The 22,584-nt window shown below is 35.9% G+C and overlaps 1 protein-coding gene across 2 annotated transcripts in view; it reads left to right on the top strand.

Annotated features, from left to right (window-relative positions):
• The window catches only part of ANGPT1 (angiopoietin 1), a 245,602-nt gene extending 225,564 nt beyond the window's left edge, over positions 1 to 20,038 (top strand). For both annotated transcript variants that reach the window (XM_034966483.4, XM_034966482.4), the window contains exons 8-9: positions 8,531 to 8,661; positions 17,528 to 20,038. In XM_034966483.4, coding sequence (XP_034822374.1) covers positions 8,531 to 8,661; positions 17,528 to 17,688 — 292 coding nt within the window. In that variant the 3' untranslated portion in view covers positions 17,689 to 20,038. The remainder of the gene's footprint in view (positions 1 to 8,530; positions 8,662 to 17,527) is intronic.
• Positions 20,039 to 22,584: the final 2,546 nt, after the last annotated feature.

Here is a 22,584-nt window from a genome sequence, read left to right as displayed (position 1 = left end):
TTATGTATTCTTAAAAAAGGGAAGGAATACTGGAATAACTATCTTATTTTGAACTAAAAACATAATCACTGAGCATGTATTTCTGTAATTTGGGAAATATTTCATTGTCACAGATCTCATATATATACATACATATATAATATATATTATATATGTATATGATGTACAGAATAGAGAGCACTCTGTCAGCACTATTGAAAGGCACACAACAATAACAATACGTGGGTTTGCTATTTTCTTTGGAGGAAAAATTTATCATGAGTTTTGAGCATATGCAAACTTCATATCTATCACTGCAAAACACTAAGAACTGTATTTTACCAGAGTTTTGAAACAAAAATTACAGCTAACACTGTTCCTAATGTCAAGAGCTTGGGAAGACCTGGGAGGTTGGTAAGCTCATTTTATCTAAATTCTACAAGATATTAATGTTTGTAAGTGAAGGGGAGACATTAAAAATGTATATTATCAAAAACTTACATGGAAATCCAGAGTACAATTTATACAGGTGTTATACAAGCTAATATCTAAAACAATCATATTAGAATCAGAGATTAAGTGAAACTCAATTTTCTAAAGGTTTTTCATCATTTGGGGTGAGGTTTTCTGTAGCTTTGGAAATTTATCTTCCTTAATCATAGCACAGATTCCCAGGACCATTACTATCTCAAACATTTTTCATATTTTTTCACACTTTTGTGTACATCTTCCATTACACATATTCCAAAATAAATAGCATATCTACCTCAGGACATCTGTAGCTTCTGAAACAAATAAGATAATGTCTTCCTTCTTAACATAATGGTAAAATTATTATGCACAAATTCTGGTGATTCCCAATTATCCAGTTCCCTGTTAAAACAAATGACACCAATTGTGGAAGGTTTAATGAGAAAAAGAAAGCTTTCAGCAAGTAGTCATGAGATTAAAGGCTAGGTTGGCATGGATGATTTTTCCAGGAATTTTTTTTTTTAATTTACCAGTATCAATTGTGAGTAAAGAAAGGAAAACCAAACAAATATATATTGGATTCATTCAACAAAATATTATATGATAGCAAGAAAATTGTAGGGTTCTCAAAAGTCTGAAATTTTAATTTATTAAAAGATAAACATTTTAATTGAAGGATATTTATTCAGACCATCTAGAGTCAAATTAACATAGACCTTAACTACATAGTCAGTCAGCAAAGCAACTCTTTGGTTTCTTGTCCTTCATATTTAGTACTCTGCTTCCTCTATAGAAAATAAGAAAAACTTCCAAAGGATATGGGGCCTCATGGGTTTGAGAAAATTGATCCTTTTCATCTTTAATTTCTCTGGCTTGTTGCCTCCATGCCTGTCCTCATGAGCTGTATCTCTATGTCATTGTTTTTATCACTCTCAGAACACTTACATATGTCTATCAAGGTCATATGTTTATACCTGTGTAATTTAGACTTAGTCATTCCCGTAATTCATGCCTATTGAACTACTGTGTATTTTATGGTTATTGCTTAGGAAAGTTTGATTACTTTAATTTTTTTGCAAATAGTCAAGTACTTACTTTATTTTGCATGCAGCAGTCTTTTTAAGGGCTTTCCGGGTATCACCTCATTTAATCTTCACAAAATATTGGCAGGACATAGAGGTATTTTACAGATGAGGCAACTGAGGATCAGAAAGAATAAGAGCTAGATTGCAAACCCAAACAGGTACACTACAAACTCTGTGATGTCATGGTGTCTTTCCAGACACAAGTGGTCATGACACAGCCTTAATTTGCAGAAGCCAATGGCTTATTTATTTCTCCATTTTGTGTGTGTGGAGGAGAAGGAAGAAAGGAAGAGTTTTGGTTAATGGCTTTATAGAGGGTTATTTCTTTCGTTCGTACTTACTTTGTACCAAATTACCTGTATCTGCTTGATCTGTATATTTTTAAAATGTTTTTAGATATCTATAAGTCTTTATCACAGCCTTAATTCTTGATTAGTCACACTTTACATTATCAATTCTTTTAGTCTTCCTACTCACATCCTCTTTTCTTTGGAAACTTCTTTCAAACATTTCTTTTCAGGAATATAGATTATTGTCATACAACTGAATGTCTTTAATATATTCACTCACTTTTTCGTAAGTGTATTAACTTTGCTTCATATATTTTTCTAGCATTTTCTCACATATTCATTGATAGGCTATTGCAAATAAGTAAAGAATTCCGTTCATATATGGACAATAGAGTTATAGAATATATCTCCAGGATGTGAAAAAGTCAGTGCTAACATACATCCTCTGACATCCCTCTTGGCTAATGATGCCCAGTTCTTTCAGTGGAAAGGGGGTAGGATTGGAGAGGTTGGATATGGCAGAGACAGCCCAGAAGCAGCAACTAGAAATCATAGCCACATCAGGAAACTCTTGTCAGATTGAGCCATTGCTACCAGCCTCTGAAAGAGAACCATGAAGGTCATTTTGAATTTCTTAGTAATTATGAGAAAGATAAACTAGTTCCATATGGTAGCAGGGAGAGAACTCAGAGCCAAAATAAAAATCTGCTCAGCTTGTCAGTACCTACGACCTTAAAGTTCAGATATCTGTGAGTCTGTCTACTGTTTAAAAGGGTTGAGGCCAAACTTCAATTTGTCATACAAACAACTCCCACTGCCTTGGATCATGAAAGAGATGCTTGGCCACCTGAGTACGGTGAAGATGCAAAAATGTGAAGAGAGTGAGTCTCTTAAGTAGAGAAAATTAGTAAGAAACTGGATTCATGAGATTGGGCTGCCCATTTTAAAGAAAAGAAAGTTCTAGAATCTCTTGGATGATACATAGGGATATTTTGAAGCCTGTTCTTCCATAATAGAACTCACTGTTGTCCTATATTCATTAAGAAATGTGATGATTTAGTCTTTATAATTACTGAAATTTCTAAAAGTGATTGAAAAGGAGTAACTGTTTTATCAAAGATGACTAGAGAATAATGACTGATTTCAATGGACATCAGTTTTCCCATAATATGCTAATTGAAAAAATAAAAATGCTGACATTCTTTATAGTCATCCGTCTGAAGGGACTCATTTTTTTTTCTTTATTAGGAGAAAATACATGGATGAGAATAAATGCCATAATTCTGTGTCGTGGCTGCTTTTTGGTCACATCAAATTAGATTCTCTGGAGTTTTTTGTTTTGTTTTGTTTTTCACAGCTTCCTTATGTCTGTCCCTAATGTTTTTTTCTGGAGGAACATTTTGTTTTTATCTTCTAACATATCGTCTTTCATACAGGCCATGTCTACACTGGCTGAACACAAGAAATAAATAACCAGGATTCCCATGGTGTTATTTTGGGAGATGTATTCTAACTAATGTTTCACACTTCCAATTCACTGTCACGGTAGTCAGGTGCAAAGCCGTCCTGTGTATTGATTTTTCTTTGATAAACTGAAAGTCTATTTGGAACAATTATTAGCTTCATAGAGAAAGCCACAGATGATAGTTAATTACACATAAGGACTAGATATTAGCCAGAACCAGTGTTAAAAAGAATCATCCAAATGTTCTGTTTGAGCCTCAACTCAAAGAAGTTTTTTTTTTTTTAAATCTAATTACAGAAATACTTGGCATTAATGAGTGACTGCTCCTTAATTTACCTGTATCAAATAACTAGCTGTGGTTGTTGGCTTTGGACCAAAAATTGGGACTCTGAGCTAGTTAAAGAGCTGCTAAGAAAGAATGAGCCCCTGAACTGTGCAGGGACCTATTCTGGACTGCATAGTTTCTCCCAGAGTCCTTCTGGGATTCCACAGAAGTACAGTTGTCCTCATGTGCAAAGTTTTTAAAATAGTGTTTAGAAGAAATGATTTTTATGAAATTTCATCTTTACGTCCCAATGCAAGAGACCGTGTGTCTCTTCCTTAGAAGAGCATAAGCTGCTCCTCTGTGACATGCTAAGGATATAAACATGGGGGGATGAATAGTACTTCATGTAAATTACAAGTGCTACTAAGTATCGAACAGTGAAACATTCATTATTCCTCAATATATCAGTCCCTTCTACTTGTACATCATTTCAACCAATATATGCCACTGTTTACATTGCACATCTTGAGACTCCTCTCTACTTCTGCTTTATGTTTTAATGCTTAATCTGGGCAGGACCTTAAGGAATTATGTTCACACCTTATTAGAATATTTCTTTTTTAAAAAATAATTTTAGCTGAAACACTAACCTTAAGCATATTTTTATTTTGAATTTGCTTTCGAATTGTTTTCAGTTGGCTATTCATACAATACAAATAAATTGTTCAATAAAATGTAAGGAATAATAGGAATTAAGACATGGCCTTTTTTTCCTTTATTCTATCTGAATAATGCCTTGCTCATGTTTTTATATTCTGGAGTCTCTGAGAAAATAAGAACAAAAACAAAACTGGAAAGATGAGAAGGATGGAAGAGACTGTATCTATGTATACACACACACACACACACACACACACACACCCCTACACATATATTTTTTAATTATTTGAGTTGGATGGGCAATGAAGTGGGTACCCAGGTAGGTATGTTGAGTACCTAACTAAATGAGATGTAAAAGCTATACTTCTGAAATGTAGACCAAGTATATTTTGATATTAGAGTTATTTATATTTGAGTTTGCTTTTGCTTGCTACCTTGAGCTTACCAAAAATTAATCAGTTAGTAAACCCATCATCCATCTATTCAATGAACATTGAGGCCTTTCTCTATCTCAGAGACTGTTCAAGATTTCAAGATTCTGATGATTCAAAGATGAGTAAGACATAGTTTATGCCTCAAGGAGCTCACAGTTTATTATGGGAAACAGAAAAGTGAAAAGACAATTAAAATACAGCAAGTAAGTGTCATCATGAAGATGCTGATTTGATGCTCTTTGAGGTTATACTTGGAACAAATCTTAAAGGATGGATAGGAGTTCAGCAGCTGTTCAAACCTGGAGAGTACCTTCTAGGAAGAGGGGATGGTACTTGCAAATGTATGGAGAAATAAGAGTGTTGCTTAGAGGGAATAAGTGAGTGGGTAAGGCTGGAGCACTATGTGTACATGCAGAAAATAACAAGATATGGGAGGGTTAGGGTGGGTGAGACATGGGAAAAAGTAGACAGTAAAGGACTAGACTTCAAAGGCCTTGCAAATCACAGTAAAAAATTTGTACTTTATCTTTGAATTTTGGAGGAACAACTGAGCAACTTTAACCAGAATAGAGGAATGATGAGATGCATGTTTTTGAATGAGCTGCATGGACTTCATGGGGAAGGGGAAGAAGAAGTGAAACTCAAGGCAGGGAGACTAGTTGTAAGTCTTCTTTGATAATCCAGAGAAGAACTGCCAAGACTAGAAACTGACCTCCAAGTCTTAAATAGATCTGGAAAGATGTCTCTTTACTGATAGCCTAACATAGCATTGATAACATTCATACGGGGAAAGGTCAGGAAAGAAATGTGGATTTTATTGTAATCCTAATACCTATACCTATATACCTATACCTATACCAGCACACATATAGAGAGATACCTGAAGGCAGCCTTAGTCTTGTGACTATTGATGATATATTCATACAATAGTTTCCAAATGATTTTAGAGAAAAAAATGTAATGACTTGAAAAAGTGGTCATAAATTTATATTTGAAAATCATCTCATACAGAAACATGTAAAGTATAATTCTATTTCTATTTGTATTTTCACATGGAGAGAGGTTGTTTTTGAAGGATACCTCTAAAGAGGGAGATGAAATGGGGCTGTGGGCAGAAGCTTTACTTATAGTGTTCAAAAATTTTATAAGAATGTGTTCAGATACGTATATATTTAAAAATAAATAATATTTTATATTTAGAGGGGAGAAACAAGTAAAATACTAAAAATCTATAATATGAAAAGAGTAGTTATACTCAGTGATGAGATTTGGGTTGATTTTTATTTCTTCTTTTTGCTTTTCTTCTCAAATTTATAATCATGCATTTGTATTGCCTTGATTACACAAATAAATAATTATAAATTATGAGACTTAGATTGTAACTCTTATGTGAAAGGGTAAAAGTATAAACTATGTATTCAAGCACATAGCAGTCTCTTATTTAAAATAAAACATTTGTGCTGAATTCCCTGCAAAGACACTATAGAAAATCATTACATCCTGGAAAGTCTGTCTTTATTAGTGAGCTTAAAGCTACTGCGGAGAAAATGGCATTGACTTACCGTAAAAAGGAAGGCCATTACAAATCACAGAGAAACAAAAAATCAGAGTTAAAATTGCCATTGCTCATTCAAGAGCGCCTATGGGCTAAACTCTCCCAGGCCCAGTAGAGCAGATTTCACGCTAGGAGAGACATAGCTACTTAATTTTGGAATCATTCACTTATTCTCTCAATTCTGATTCTGTCTTCACCAAACAAGTAACTTTCTGATTATAATTTGGCTTTCTGTGTGAAATTCTCTCTAAGAAGACCATGAGACTGGGTCCCCACCATATTCCTACTTTGACTGCAAATGGAGGCCTGACAAAAGTCTCTTGTTAGTTTTGCCAATGTGTGTCTATCTTTGGGAGGCTGAGGACCTCCAAAGAAGTGATTGAATTGAAAGTTCTCACCAGCTCTGGAAGGTGGCGAATTCACCCAGGTAACATGTCCCAGAACTCCCTTTGGTGATCTGTCATCTTACTTTCTCCTGGTGAAACCCGCCTCCACTTGGGCTGGCTGCAGCCTCAAATGTGAATTGGCACTTTAAAAAATTCTACAATTTTGCATCACCAGTTACTTGTAGTCTGCCTCTCAGAGTTTTAAAATACAAGCTTGTATGTGATAATTCAACATTAGAAGATTATTTGTACTACTGTGAACCAGAAGTTCCATTAATTATTGAAACCAACAAAAACTGACTGAGGTTTACTTGTATACTTTGCTCTGGCTCAAAATCTCTGCAGAATATTTGTAAAATATTGCACAAACATCCAATAATATTGTTTTTTGCTAAAAATAATATCAAATACCACAAACAATAGGATATATACATATGCCTAGATGAAAACACAAGTTAAAATATATCTCCAAATATTAATTGATCTTTATTATTCTATTTCATAATAATGTAATGTTTTGCTCAGAGCCAGCCTAAGTTTTAGGAGTGTCTCACTCATACAGAGATGTGAATCACCCATTAACTATACTGTGGGTGGACAGGATTCACAAATAAGACCCAGGCATACAGGTGGTGACCTATATGAATTTGAAGGGGATATTACTACATGATTCTGATGAAAACATTGTGCTGGTATGGAGAAGCAGCGTTAGGTAGAGTTAGAGAGAGAGGGGCTAGAGTCTTAGCCAGAGAACACCTTGAGCATCAAGCTGTCGATACGACAACTTCAGTTTAGCTACTCTAAGCCCTGTGGAGCCACTGAAGGACGTGAGCAAGTTTACATTAGTTCTAAGCACTACGTTGCCCAGAAGGATATGAAAGCAGCTTGTACGATCAGTAGGAAATGAGCAGACATCAGACAGGTCACTACATTTGGCAACTATTGTGATTTGTCCACTAGTTCTCGGATTCTAGGACAATACTTGTCAAAATGTTCTCTTTGGACAGTCTGCAAAGAGAAATCTGAGATGCTAGTTGAAAACAAACATTCCTGGGGTTAGTAAATAGGCCTTTTAAACAAAAGATCAGATGATTTGTTATATGCACATCCATTAGAGGGCCACTGATCTAGGTTAATGCAAGTTTTATATAAGAAATGTTTCTAGATAGTAAGAGAGATTCTTCGAAGAATGCCATATTAAACAGATGGGATTTTGAATTTAATTTTAGGGATACCTCTAGAATACAAGTCCCTCAAAAGCACAGATTTTTGTTTTCATTTCTTATATATCTTAAGTGCCTAGATCAATAACTGGTATGTAGTTTGTGCTCAGCAAATATTTGTCCAGGGAATGCATAATGATTCAAAGCTTGAGTTTTAGACTCATACAAGCTAAATTCCAGCTTACATAGCTTCCCTAAACCTTAGTATACAAATTGGGGATATTAATGTCTGGATCACAGATTTAATATAAAAGTTTAATCAAATAAAGACTGGAAATCATTTAACATAGTGCCTAGCACAGAGGAAATCCCCAATCAATGAAACTTCCTCCTTGTATTGCTATTAATAATGTTTAGTACATCTGCACTATTAGATATTAATGGATTAAGGGAGTGACATGCTGAATTGACATTGTAAAAAGCGTTTATGTTTAGAGGTTAATACCTGTATTAATAAAATAAACCCAAGTTTTTATGTTTTCTGGATCCTGCATTATCAGAGAACCACATGAGTTTGAGCATGCATAATGCAATAAACTTTTTCCTTCCTTTGTTCTTTTGGTTCAGATAGCTTGGGTCTTCTAGAGGTTTGTTGGAAGGGCTGAGTTCAAAGAAAGAAGAAAATGATGAAAAAGGCAAACATTCAACAAGTTGGTCTTCTGGGTTCTGTTATTCTGTCGAATGGCTTATCTTTCTTTTTTTTCTTTTTGACTTCAGGTTGTATTTAAAAGGTCACACTGGGACAGCAGGAAAACAGAGCAGCCTGATCTTACACGGTGCTGATTTCAGCACTAAAGATGCTGATAATGACAACTGTATGTGCAAATGTGCCCTCATGTTAACAGGAGGTAAGTCCTATGGGGCCATTCTCTAAGCTATGTTTCATTGGTTTGGGGCTTAAGGTTTCTTATCGATGGGAAAGGAGTATGATCTTATGGTCAGGAAACTTAAGAGCAAGTCCCTAGAGATCATTTTGTTCTGCCCACGAATTTACCCTGCGTTCCTGTGTAAGACATTGCCAGCATATTTAGAGGTTTGCGTCCTCCCCCAACAGCAAGAGTGAAAATGTGCTAAGCTTGGTTCTGAATACATTTTTCAGTCTCTTAAGTCCCAGATATTCTACTTTCTAAATAAGTATCTTGATATCCTTAGTAAAATGAACAATAGTTTGGGAACTCAGCATATACAGCAATTACTTCTTATAAAATACTTCGCAATTATGTAGTAAGTTAATTGATCACTTTGTTGAAATGAGATAAGAAAAATAAAGAGGTGTAGTTAAACCAAAGGTAACACAGTTCAGACCTGCTATACCAGAGTTTTGCATTATATAATATTAATCATTGCAAGATATTTTAGCTAGTATAGGAGATACCATTAAATAGTATCATATCATAGAGTAAGAAAGTTAATCCTTTTGTACATTTTAAATATTTTTCCAGCCTTCTGATAGCCCCACAGAGAAATTCTCAATTTGGTGCTCTCATTTCTGTAATACTTCTTCAGTGATGTAATACATCACTTACCAATGATGCTTTGGCAAAACAAACAAACAAAAAACAACAACAATAACAACAACAAAAAACCCCTATCCATAGTCTCAGAGCCTTGGTTAAGCAATGGCACATACCTAAAATTAAATAATGTTAGTTTGTTTTAATTTTATGAGTTTTATATCTACTTTCTTTTTTTTTTTTTTTTGAAACAGAGTTTTGCTCTTCTTGCCTAGGCTGGAGTGCAGTGGTGCTGTCTCGGCTCACTGCAGCCTCCACCTCCTGGGTTCAAGCGATTCTCCTGCCTCAGCCTCCTGAGTAGCTGGGATTACAGGCGCCCACCACCACGCCCGGCTAATTTTTCTATTTTTAGTAAAGACGGGGTTTCACCATGTTGGCCAGGCTGGTCTTGAACTCCTGACCTCAAGTGATCCGCCCACCTCGCTCTCCCAAAGTGCTGGGATTAGAGGCATGAGCCACCATGGCACCTGGCTATATCTAACTTCTGTTACAGCAAGTGGTGCTGGTTTCCTCTTTAAATGAATGATATGAACTTGCATTTTAGAATGCATTCACAATATTCTGTATTTAACAAATAATTGATTTAAAGAAAAAATTGTTACATATTAATAAAAGTTATAAATGGATATGGCAAAACTGTGAAGTTGATACATGACTGGCTGAAGTTTGGGAAACACTAAGATAAAACCCGATGGCAAATGATATCACTCAAGAATGTTATAGGCTCTGGCAGGAAAGGAGTTGACAACAAACAAAATTGTAAGAGAAATTCCTATTTCAGTGTTTCTCCTCTCACAGTTTTAGTGCTGCTTCTCTCTTACTATAATAACAATCACTACCACCTTCAATTGTTCTGATATACTTTCTGTCTTATTCTGTTACAAAACATGTTTTCATATTAGCAAGGAAAAAATTGTTCAAATCTAATATTTTCCTTTCCCAACACTACGTTACTACCATTATTATAACATATTACATGTTTCTGCACATGTTGTACTATCTTACTTGAACTCCAGATCCACTCTGTGAGATAGCAGGGAGAGAAACTCATCTCTATGTTGTACATGAGGAGAATGAATGACAGCTAGTGTTTGCCATTTCATCCCAAACATCTAGCACAGCTGATTGTGACACATAGAAACTTATTAGAAAATGTAGTACCTGAATTAGTGAAGTAGTAGTGTACACGAATGAGCATAGTACATGAATGACCATCTTGTAACTCTTGAAATAACTTTCAAATTTTAAAACCAAATAAATAAATCATTAGGTTGATGTTATCTTCATCCACGAATAGAGCTTGGAAAAGTATAGGTGAAAGTTTTGGATGATGATGATTATCATTTTTTTGAGACCAAGTCTCACTCTGTTGCCCAGGCTGGAGTGCAATGGCACAATCTAGGCTCACTGTAACCTCCGCCTCCCTGGTTCAAGTGATTATCTTGCCTCAGCCTCCTGAGTAGCTGGGACTACAGGTGCGTGCCACCATGCCTGGCTAATTTTTTGTATTTTTAGTAGAGACAGGGTTTCACCATGTCAACCAGGCTGGTCTCGAAGCCCTGACCTCAGGTCATCCACCCACCTCAGCCTCCCAAAGTGCTGGGATTACAGGCATGAGCCACCACGCCCAGCTGGTTTGGGATAAATCTTTTGTCTTCCTCCCTATCCCCAACCCCTCTATTACTATCACCAAATCACGGCCCATTGACCCCATCCATGCCACCTATGTTGATATCTTTTCAATACGATATCAGCCCCAATATTATCAAAACTAACCTATTATGATTCTGCCTCTATCATATTCTATCATATTCTTTCTTTCTTTTTTTTAGACGGAGTCTTGCTCCGTCACCCAGGCTGGAGTGCAGTGACACGATCTTGGCTCACTGCAAGCTCCACTTTCAGGGTTCTTGCCATTCTCCTGCCTCAGCCTCCCAAGTAGCTGGGACTGCAGGCGCCTGCCACCACGCCCGGCTAATTTTTTTGTATTTTTACTAGAGACAGGGTTTCACTGTGTTAACCAGGATGGTCTCAATCTCCTGACCTCATGATCCGCCCGCCACGGCCTCCCAAAGTGCTGGGATTACAGGTGTGAGCCACCGTGCCTGGCCTCATATTCTTATACTTAATCTTTGAACTATCCTTTTGGCATCATATTTAACATCATCAAATATTAAAAAGTCTCCTATATGTAATTTTATGACTCCTCCCTCAGCCCTCACCCCCAAAACTAGTTGCTACAAATCTAAGATTTTTTTAAAAACTGATACACACAAGGTAGGTCTTGAGCTTTTTCCTGATAGAAAATTTTTCTTTTTATTACTTCCCTGATCTCATAAATGAAATTGTCAGCAACTTTATACAAAGACAAAGGGACTTTGATTTTTCAGTTTCCTGCACATTTTAATATTGAAATATGCTTTATTTTCTCCGTGTCTATTTTCACAGATATTTTTTCTTACCAAATAAATACAATACATGAAAAAACCAACAGTAAAATCTTTCAAATGTGTCTTTAGAAGAGTATTCCAATATGTTCATATTTCTGTCATAATAATGAAAATATGGAGTGAAGCAAAGAGAAGAATGTACATCTTGGTTTTCAATGAGAAAACTTCACTGCTCAGATTTATGATTTTATTTCTGCTTTAAATGATTGAACTTTGTCATGTTCTTTCATCCATAATTATTCTTGGACCCAATTCTTACTCACCAATAAACACATATGTTTGGGAGAGAATATTTCCACTTATTGCTTGGGCTGGAATAGTCTAAGTAAATGTGTTTTTGTAATAAACGCCATTACCTTATCAAATGTCCCTTTGAAAGAATCCAGGTCTTGCAAAGCTATTTATTATGGAAAGCTAAAATGTGGAATTTAGATAGCTAAGAACTGGAGAACATAAGGATGAATGTCATTGACAGTCCAGGTAACTGGAGTATTGCCTGGAACTTAGGTCCTACTTAGCTACTCCCCACCACTACTACTTATTCTCAGATTTCTTATTAAAATATACATGAGGTTACAGGTTATGAAGAAAAATGCTTCGAAAGTACATCTCAGCAGTTGCCAACCTTAAGACATTTGAGGCTGAGTGCGGTGGCTCACGCCTGTAATCCCAGCACTTTGGGAGGCCGAGGTGATTGGATCACCTGAGGTCAGGAGTTCGAGACCAGCCTGGCCAACATGGCAAAACCCCACCTCTACTAAAAAAAAATACAAAAATTAGCCAGGCATGGTAGCGGATGCCTGTAGTCCTAGCTACTCAGGAGGCTGAGGCAGGAGAATGGCTTGAACCCGAGAGGCGGAGGTTGCGGTGAGCCAAGATTGTGCCACTGCACTCCAGCCTGGGTGACAGAGTGAGACTCCATCTCAAAAAAAAACAAAACAAAACAGAACAAAACAAAACAAAAAAACATTTGAGACATTTTATCAGTTGTCCCAATAGCAGAGGGTAACTTTTTTTTCAATCCTTTGCTTGCATCATTGAGTTCTTTCAGGCTTGAAGTGCCTTCCTAAATGAATTGCTCTAGGATATTTCTTATTTGTTATTCCCAAGCATAAACAAAATACAAAGTCAGTGTTTTCCCAGGATTGCACAGAATATATAATTCAGCTATTCAGAATCTTATCAGAGAGGAACTGTAAACTCAGGCATACTCTTCTGTATATTCATAGAACATCTTCATCCCATGCAGATTTACCACATGTACTGAGTATCTATGATCACCTGTAAATACAAGGAATGCATATGAGTAATGAGGAGTCTGCTATACTTTTGCCTGCATTGAAAAAATGCTTTAAACCACATATTTTCAGGATTTGTGTTTAAAAGACTTGGCCATGCTTAATTTTTAAAAATAAAGGTAGAAAGTGGACAAACTGTTTGAAATATTTGATACGAACAAATTATTTAGTTTGTTTTAATGTATATATCAAAGAAAACAGAATCCTTGCCTACACAGAAGTAATTACTTCTTCTACCTTGAAGTTAGGATATTTTATAATAAAACTGAAATTGTCATGAGAAATAATTGCTCTTTTATTTCATTTTCTTCCATCTTAATTCATCTTTATTATCAGTTGCTCTGAGATAGATCACAGAATTCATGGCCCACTAGTCTTAAGATAAAGAGTTAATTGAACATTTCAAACTCCTTGATTTGTCATGAAATCAAAATGAAACATTTTAAAAAATTAGGAACTTAAATGCCAAGTTTTTATAACATGAACATTGTACAGTTGTACTTATTTGGGTCTAATTATTTTCATATTTCTCTAATAAACCCCACTAAGCAAATAAGAAAATATGTTGGCACTGATGACCTTGTCTTTATTATTAAATTACTGTGATGCTCCACAAGGTCTTGTCTCTTTTTTTTCTGCCCTAAACATTCTGCCCCATTTTCTAGATAACTTACAGCTGGCACTTTAGTAGGATTTTTACAGGCTGTAATAGTGCATTATCTTATTTGATTCTTATAACTGTGCTGTGAAAATGGTTGGTTAGCTCTTAGAATCTATGTATTATGAATGTGACCTTAAACAGTTCCTTAAACTCTGTGAGCATTAGTATCTTTATTATGGTACTTGCCACATCACTTAAGGCTGTTTGGGGGATAAAATGAGAAAATGCATATAAATACCTTCATATGAACAATTCAATAAATATCAAATACTATTGGTACTATTGTGTAGGATCTCTTGGTTATTTATTGATGAAGTAAGCATGAAAAGTCTGGGTCTTCTAACTTCTGCTCCGGCGCTCTCCAGGCTTCCCATTGCCCAAAAGAAAGTGTCTAAAGGTGTAATAAAAACCTTTATGTTTTCCCTCCTGTTTATTTTTTAGCCCTATATTCTCCAACCCTTTAACCCACTGGCACTCCAGCCAAGCCAACCTGCTGGCAGACACTCTCCCCTGGTCTTCCAGAGTACAGACTATATAGAAGCTCTTTCTGTCCAGTGAACTCATACCCATCCTTCAGGACCCAGAGCAGCTGTTGAATGAGTGAGCTTTGTGGTCCCTCAGACAGTTAGCACCTACTGCCTCTGTTTTTCCATAAAACTTTCTTCTCTTAGTTTAACGGCTGTCATCTCAATGTGTAGCATTTTGTTTGTCTCCTACACAAAACTGTGCATGCTTTAAAGTCAGAAATTTTGTTTCCAAAAATTTCTGTCCCCTATCCCTATCCATTGGTTAATATTTGCAGAATTGATTCTAGACTCAATTTTCTCCTTTTTTTTTTTTTATGCTGTCACATATGCTCAGGATGGCTTTGGAAGATCGTAGAGAATGAGGGCTCTAAACCATGTTTGATTAAACATTTAACCTAGCAGATCTGGTTCTCTGGTTCGATTGTGGTTCCCATCTGTAGAGAATGTTTTACTTGTTTGCCTGATCATGGACAAGCAGGCTGGCTAAACTACAAATTGTTCCATAAACATTGAACTTCTCATTCTCACCAGGACTGCCTATTCCTCCACCTTCATTTCCTGCAAGTCATTTCTTGTTTACTGTGCACCAGTTGCACTGATGTCCCTACACATCCCAAGCTTGTTTTCTTCCTCATCGCCTTTGCAGGTGCTGTATTCTGCTTAGCAGGGTCTTTTCCCATCTTCTTGGGGCTGCCTCTCTCCTCCTTCTGGTCTCGTTAAATATCAGCTTCTTTCATGAATGTGAAAAGTCAAGTTATTCTCCTTCAGAGCTCCTACTTGTTTTCTTCATGACATTTTAAGTCATAATTTATATTAGGTTGGTGCAAAAGTAATTGCGTTTTTTGTCAATAACAGTCATGGCAAAAACCGCAGTTACTTTTGCACCAACCTAATAGTTATTTTATGTGCCTGCTTACATATATTCATCTGTTTCTCCCATTAGAAGTGAGTTTCATGAAGGCAAGGACTATGTCTGTCTTGAGTATTGTGTAACAATGTTTCACAATAATTATATATTGAATGGATACATAAAGAAAAAAATGAATACAATAAGGACAGGTGTTACATTTTGGGGTATCTATCAAATACAGCATTTTAGTAAGCTAAACAACTTCAGACAACAAAGACTTCACAAGGAGAACCAATCAGAGAGTCAATCAGTTAACAAGCCTGCAGTGACCCGCCGGTCATTTGGGAAGCAAACTTCGTTAGGTGTCCTACTAAGTACAGGAGATGGGCCAATATACAAACCATGGCTTTCCATTGTTTTTAGGATGATGAACAAAACACTGGGTGATTTGCTTCAGACCCTCTCAGCTTCAGGTGACTATCCCCCTCGTTGATTGTGACCCAGCCATACTGGCCTTCCTTCAATGTCTCCAAAATGCCATTCTACTCATTGCAAACATTACCCCACTTTATTCCTTCAAAAAGCTACACAAGATCAATTTACCTGACTCTCTCACAGGCTCTTACTGTTTCTTGTCTCTTTCCTAAGTTTTCCCAAAGTTTCCCAATGAGCGTATCCTTTAGCCTGTGCTCTTTATTGCCAGGCTGTTGTTGCAACAGACGTCTGTCTTTCCGCACTCCTCTGGGACTCCTGTGACTTTCTATAAACCAAATAAACAAAAACACACATTTTACCCCAATGCAACTTGGAAGAGAATTCTATGAATCGTTGTCAGTCTCAACAATAGAGTAAGTGTGTTTGCTTGAGAGACCATGGTGCATATTTGAAAGACTATAAAAAGTTCATTAATGCAATGGAAAAGTGCTTCAAGAAGGTCACAGAAAAGGAGGAGAAAAGTTAAAAACAGAAGCAATCAAGTTGACTTTCATCTTAGAGTTTCATTTTAGTCCTTTAGAAAGAGTCTTTTGGGCAAATAAATTCACTAATATTAGAATGCTTTTTATAATATAAACAGCATATTTAACAGCTGTACTGATCAAAAATTAGAAGAATTAATCTTAAGAAAAACAAAGGTAGGATTTTACTTGCAGTTCCTCCTTCTTTTCCAAACAAGAACCTTTTTGTCCCTCGTGTTTTGACTACATTAACATTTATGTTGTTTGCATACAGTTGATAAAACTGCACGGAATATAGTGTCTTTCCAAATTCATCAAGACATACCTTGTGGTTCCCCACTATGAACTGGTGATTAATGCAGCTTGTTATGCCTCTAGTGTGACTTTATAAACACAAGCCAGCTGTACTCATCTTCTAAAGTTGAAAAATGAGAACTAGCTTTTCTCCATTTGACTTCTTCTAAAGTTTCTGCAAGATGGTGCTCATGTTACAGTTAAACATCAGCTGTACAGCTTTCTCTTTCTTTAGCTATTAGTCCCTTAGGTATAAGTCTGTAATCAAAGAGAGGTCAACTGTATCCAAATAAAAAATATGCCAGAATGTCTCTGGCATAAATCTCTCCCTAAAGATTCAGTAGTGTTACTTCAGCAGACAGGAAAAAACACTATGCTTTATCTAAAAATCTAAGAACTTAATTTATTTAAAAAATAAAACTGACTTATTCAGTTATCCTTATAGAGAGCTATACAAGCATAGAATTTCCATGTTACTCATCAAGTTGTTTTTCTTTTTACTAAGTTTGGAAAGCACTTAAATAACCATAGACAAAATATGGCTGTACAGGAACTGAATGGCTGCTATTGCTGAACACTTTTTCTACTGTTATAAACTACAGAGAGGGTACATTAATTAAAAGCCCTTTTGAGCATCATAGTCATTGCACAGTATCCAATTAATTTTAGAAGCAGCTTAGGGCCAATTATTGACAAACATATGCAGTAGATGGAGAATATCTTTCTATTTAGATCTCAGTTGCTTGTCTAAGTTTCTGCATTTCTTCACTAATAATTAATTGTTCTATTCCCAATAACAGTCTTAAGATGGAATGCCTCTTATGGGTATATGCATTTTCCTTATTGCATTTGTCTTAAATGTAAATCCATCTCTTACGTAGATTGTATCTTGAAGCCCAGAGGCTTCCCATCATTACAAGAAGAAGTGAGTTCCAGTGGAGTCACACTGAAAGCTGCTTTCCATGAGAGCATTGCTGTCTCTGATGGGTCATACAAATCTTAAATCAGAAGTCATTTAAAACAGTTTCACTACTGGGAATATATTTACTGATGCCTCGTAATTGCAAATAAGAACAAGCAATTAATGCCATTTATTTCCAAATATTCCATTTACTTAAAATTGTTGCCCCTCCTTCTCTCTTCTATTATGAACTATTTTTTCAGGGTGGTGGTTTGATGCTTGTGGCCCCTCCAATCTAAATGGAATGTTCTATACTGCGGGACAAAACCATGGAAAACTGAATGGGATAAAGTGGCACTACTTCAAAGGGCCCAGTTACTCCTTACGTTCCACAACTATGATGATTCGACCTTTAGATTTTTGAAAGCGCAATGTCAGAAGCGATTATGAAAGCAACAAAGAGATCTGGAGAAGCTGCCAGGTGAGAAACTGTTTGAAAACTTCAGAAGCAAACAATATTGTCTCCCTTCCAGCAATAAGTGGTAGTTATGTGAAGTCACCAAGGTTCTTGACTGTGAATCTGGAGCCGTTTGAGTTCACAAGAGTCTCTACTTGGGGTGACAGTGCTCACGTGGCTCGACTATAGAAAACTCCACTGACTGTCGGGCTTTAAAAAGGGAAGAAACTGCTGAGCTTGCTGTGCTTCAAACTACTACTGGACCTTATTTTGGAACTGTGGTAGCCAGATGATAAATATGGTTAATTTCATGTAAAACAGAAAAAAAGAGTGAAAAAGAGAATATACATGAAGAATAGAAACAAGCCTGCCATAATCCTTTGGAAAAGATGTATTATACCAGTGAAAAGGTGTTATATCTATGCAAACCTACTAACAAATTATACTGTTGCACAATTTTGATAAAAATTTAGAACAGCATTGTCCTCTGAGTTGGTTAAATGTTAATGGATTTCAGAAGCCTAATTCCAGTATCATACTTACTAGTTGATTTCTGCTTACCCATCTTCAAATGAAAATTCCATTTTTGTAAGCCATAATGAACTGTAGTACATGGACAATAACTGTGTGGTAGAAACAAACTCCATTACTCCGATTTTTGATACAGTTTTCAGAAAAAGAAATGAACATAATCAAGTAAGGATGTATGTGGTGAAAACTTACCACCCCCATACTATGGTTTTCATTTACTCTAAAAACTGAATGATATATAAATATATTTATAGCCTGAGTAAAGTTAAAAGAATGTAAAATATATCATCAAGTTCTTAAAATAATATACATGCATTTAACATTTCCTTTGATATTATACAGGAAAGCAATATTTTGGAGTATATTAAGTTGAAGTAAAACCAAGTACTCTGGAGCAGTTCATTTTACAGTATCTACTTGCATGTTAACTTCATTATTTCAAAAATGTTTTTAGAACTCCAATACTCACCCTGTTATGTCTTGCTAATTTAAATTTTTCTAATTAACTGAAACATGCTTACCAGATTCACACTGTTCCAGTGTCTATAAAAGAAACACTTTGAAGTCTATGAAAAATAAAATAATTATAAATATCATTGTACATAGCATGTTTATATCTGCAAAAAACCTAATAGCTAATTAATCTGGAATATGCAACATTGTCCTTAATTGATGCAAATAACACAAATGCTCAAAGAAATCTACTATATCCCTTAATGAAATACATCACTCTTCATATATTTCTCCTTCAGTCCATTCCCTTAGGCAATTTTTCATTTTTAAAAGTTATTATCAGGGGAGAAAAATTGGCAAAACTATTATATGTAAGGGAAATATATACAAAAAGAAAATTAATCATAGTCACCTGACTAAGAAATTCTGACTGCTAGTTGCCATAAATAACTTAATGGAAATATTCCTATGGGATAATGTATTTTAAGTGAATTTTTGGGGTGCTTGAAGTTACTGCATTATTTTATCAAGAAGTCTTCTCTGCCTGTAAGTGTCCAAGGTTATAACAGTAAACAGTTTTTATTAAAACATGAGTCACTATGGGATGAGAAAATTGAAATAAAGCTACTGGGTCTCCTCTCATAAAAGAGACAGTTGTTGACAAGGTAGCAATACCAGTTTCAAACTTGGTGACTTGATCCACTATGCCTTAATGGTTTCCTCCATTTGAGAAAATAAAGCTATTCACATTGTTAAGAAAAATACTTTTTAAAGTTTACCATCAAGTCTTTTTTATATTTTTGTGTCTGTATTCTACCCCTTTTTGCCTTACAAGTGATATTTGCAGGTATTATACCGTTTTTCTATTCTTGGTGGCTTCTTCATAGCAGGTAAGCCTCTCCCTCTAAAAACTTCTCAACTGTTTTCATTTAAGGGAAAGAAAATGAGTATTTTGTCCTTTTTTGTTCCTACAGACACTTTCTTAAACCAGTTTTTGGGTAAAGAATACTATTTCCAAACTCATATTACAAAAACAAAATAATAAAAAAAGAAAGCATGATATTTACCGTTTTGTTGTCTGGGTTTGAGAAATGAAATATTGTTTCCAATTATTTATAATAAATCAGTATAAAATGTTTTATGACTCTGTTATGTGTATTATGTAATACGTACATGTTTATGGCAATTTAACGTGTATTCTTTTCATTTAATTATTTCAGAATAGGATAATTAGGTATTCGAATTTTGTCTTTAAAATTCATGTGGTTTCTATGCAAAGTTCTTCATATCATCACAACATTATTTGATTTAAATAAAATTGAAAGTAATATTTGTGCAACTTCATTTTATTTTTAATATGTATTTTGCCAAATTTAAATTAGAGATTTATGAAGATATAGAATCATTGACAAAAACCTACCAAATGAACTTAAAGCCTCAATCTTAGAAAAACTTTCAGTCTGGGATGAAATAAGAAAGCTTAGCCTCATTAGAATGGTAGATCAAAGCAGTGGATCTCAGTCCCATGTCCCTACAATATGATTGTCATGTCTTGCCAATTATTACATGCCATATTATCATGTGGCAACGGACAATATATTCTGGGAACTCTGAATGTAGAATAAGAGGATGTGTGTTAAAAATCTGAGCTTGGTATACAGGGGGAAAAGGAAGGAGCGTAAAGAAGATGCTACTTGTCTCACTCACCTGACATGCCATCAGCAGTCTTATCAGTCCTTGCATTCTTACCTTTGGCCTTGATTCTGCTCCTATTGCCATTACATTGATTCAAACCTTCCTTAATTTCCACCTAGATGATTGGAAAAGACACTCTTTCATCCTGCCTCTCTATGCTGTTATTCACCTCGTAACCATAAAAGCTTATTCCTTCTAAAGCCAGACTTCTGACCATGGTTTTTCCCTGCTCAAAACACTTCAATGTTTCCTCACTACTCCCTGAACTTAAAATAAACAGGTCAGGTTAATCTCAGCCTGCATTGCCAGACAGCTTCATTCCACCTAATCAGTATTCCACTCAGAACAAAGAAGCCCTATGGTCGACTACTTGCAAAAATGATGCCTATTCTTCCCCTTTCTGTATTCATACCTTTTGCAATGCGACTTTGCAGCTTGTTTCATAAAGAGATAAACTCTATTTCCTTACTCCCTGAATGGCTAACTCTGACCTTCTGTAGCCAATAAAACACAACAGAAGTGATGACTATGTGCCAGTTCTGAGTCTGGTCAGAAACATTCTACCTTTGGCATGAAAAAAAGTCCAGCATAGCCTAATGGAGGATTAGAGACCACGTGGAGCAAAGCCTAGTCTACCAGCTGAGACCACCCTAGACCAGCCAGCCCACAGCTGACCCATGGATGATTCCAGATACATGAGTGATCTCAAATGAGATCAACTGAGCCTGGCTCACATCAGCAGAACTGCTCAGCTAACATGCATTATCATGAGAAACAATAATGGGTTGTTGTTTTAAACCTCTGCATTTTCTTTTTCAGAGTTTTGTTAAACATCATTATTGTAGCAATAGCTACCTGATACAGAACACAGTGCTGCAGCCCCCACCTACCCTTCTGCCAGCCATGTGAGTTTTATGCATCCTGACCTTTCAGAACCGCTATCCCAAATGTCCCTTCCTTCAGCTCAGATGGGCAAAACAATCCTCTAACAACCCTCTGGGATGCATAAAAACATTAGCTGCTTCATGACCCCTTTTCTGATGCCCTCTATTAATTGTCACCTTCTCAATACATACATACTTTTACAGCTCAACATATTTTGCTTGGGTTTTATAAAAGGCTGCCTCTTACTTATTTTTTTTTAATTCCCCGCAGTACCTACCAGAAACTTGTTATTTGTTGAATGGAATTGAATTGCTTTGAAAGACTGAGAAATCACTTCTACCTATAAAAAATCCAACTCTCGGATTTGACCACTATGTTGAGTCATTTATTTTCAGACTTTAAACTTAGGCCATTCTCCTCCAGAAAAAGATGTCCGAATTTATAATTTTAGTTAGATGTCTAGTTTATTATCAACTTCGCTGGAACATATGTATTATATAAATTGAGGGAAACCTACATGCTCTTTTAAATTCAAAACTGTGTAAATATAGAAAATGTACCATTGAATGGTAATTACTCATTTACTCTTTACACATATATTATTGTTGGGGCCAGGCACGGTGGCTCACGCCTATAATCCCAGCACTTTGGGAGGCCTAGGCAGGCGGATCATGAGTTCAGGAGTTCGAGATAAGCCTGGCCAACATGGTGAAACCCCAGTTCCACTAAAGATACAAAAAATTAGCCAGGCGTGGTGGCAGGTACCTGTAATCCCAGCTACTCAGGAGGCTGAGGCAGGAGAATCGCTTGAACCTGGGAGGCGAAGGTTGCAGTGAGCCGAGCTCAGGCCATTGCACTCCAACCAGGTGACAGGTTGAGACTGTCTCAAAATAACAAAAACAAAAACAAAAAATAAAACCCACCACACACACACACACACACACACACACAAATTTGGGCAGCTTATGATTTAAGATTCGACTGAAGTCTTTTTCTAGTATTTCCTCATGTATTTCTCTAATCATTTTATTAATTACTACATATCATCACTGAAGTTAAGATAGTGAATATAATTAAGGGATTCCTGGGAAAAACTTAAAGAAGTCATTATATCACCTGTATTCTTTCAAGAAAGCAAGTTAATGGAGTCAGCTTCAATGGAGAGTAAATGATAGATTACGGTTAAAATTTAATAACTCCCTTTTAACACAGGACAGTCTCTGACATGTGAACTGTCATCAAATGTAAAAGGATATTTTATTTTATTTTGTTTTGTTGAAGAAGAGGCTGCGTCCTGGT

Source organism: Pan paniscus, chromosome 7 (assembly GCF_029289425.2).
Source record: "Pan paniscus chromosome 7, NHGRI_mPanPan1-v2.0_pri, whole genome shotgun sequence".
Taxonomy (NCBI): Eukaryota; Metazoa; Chordata; class Mammalia; order Primates; family Hominidae; genus Pan; species Pan paniscus.
This window is presented reverse-complemented; position numbering and strand designations above follow the sequence as displayed.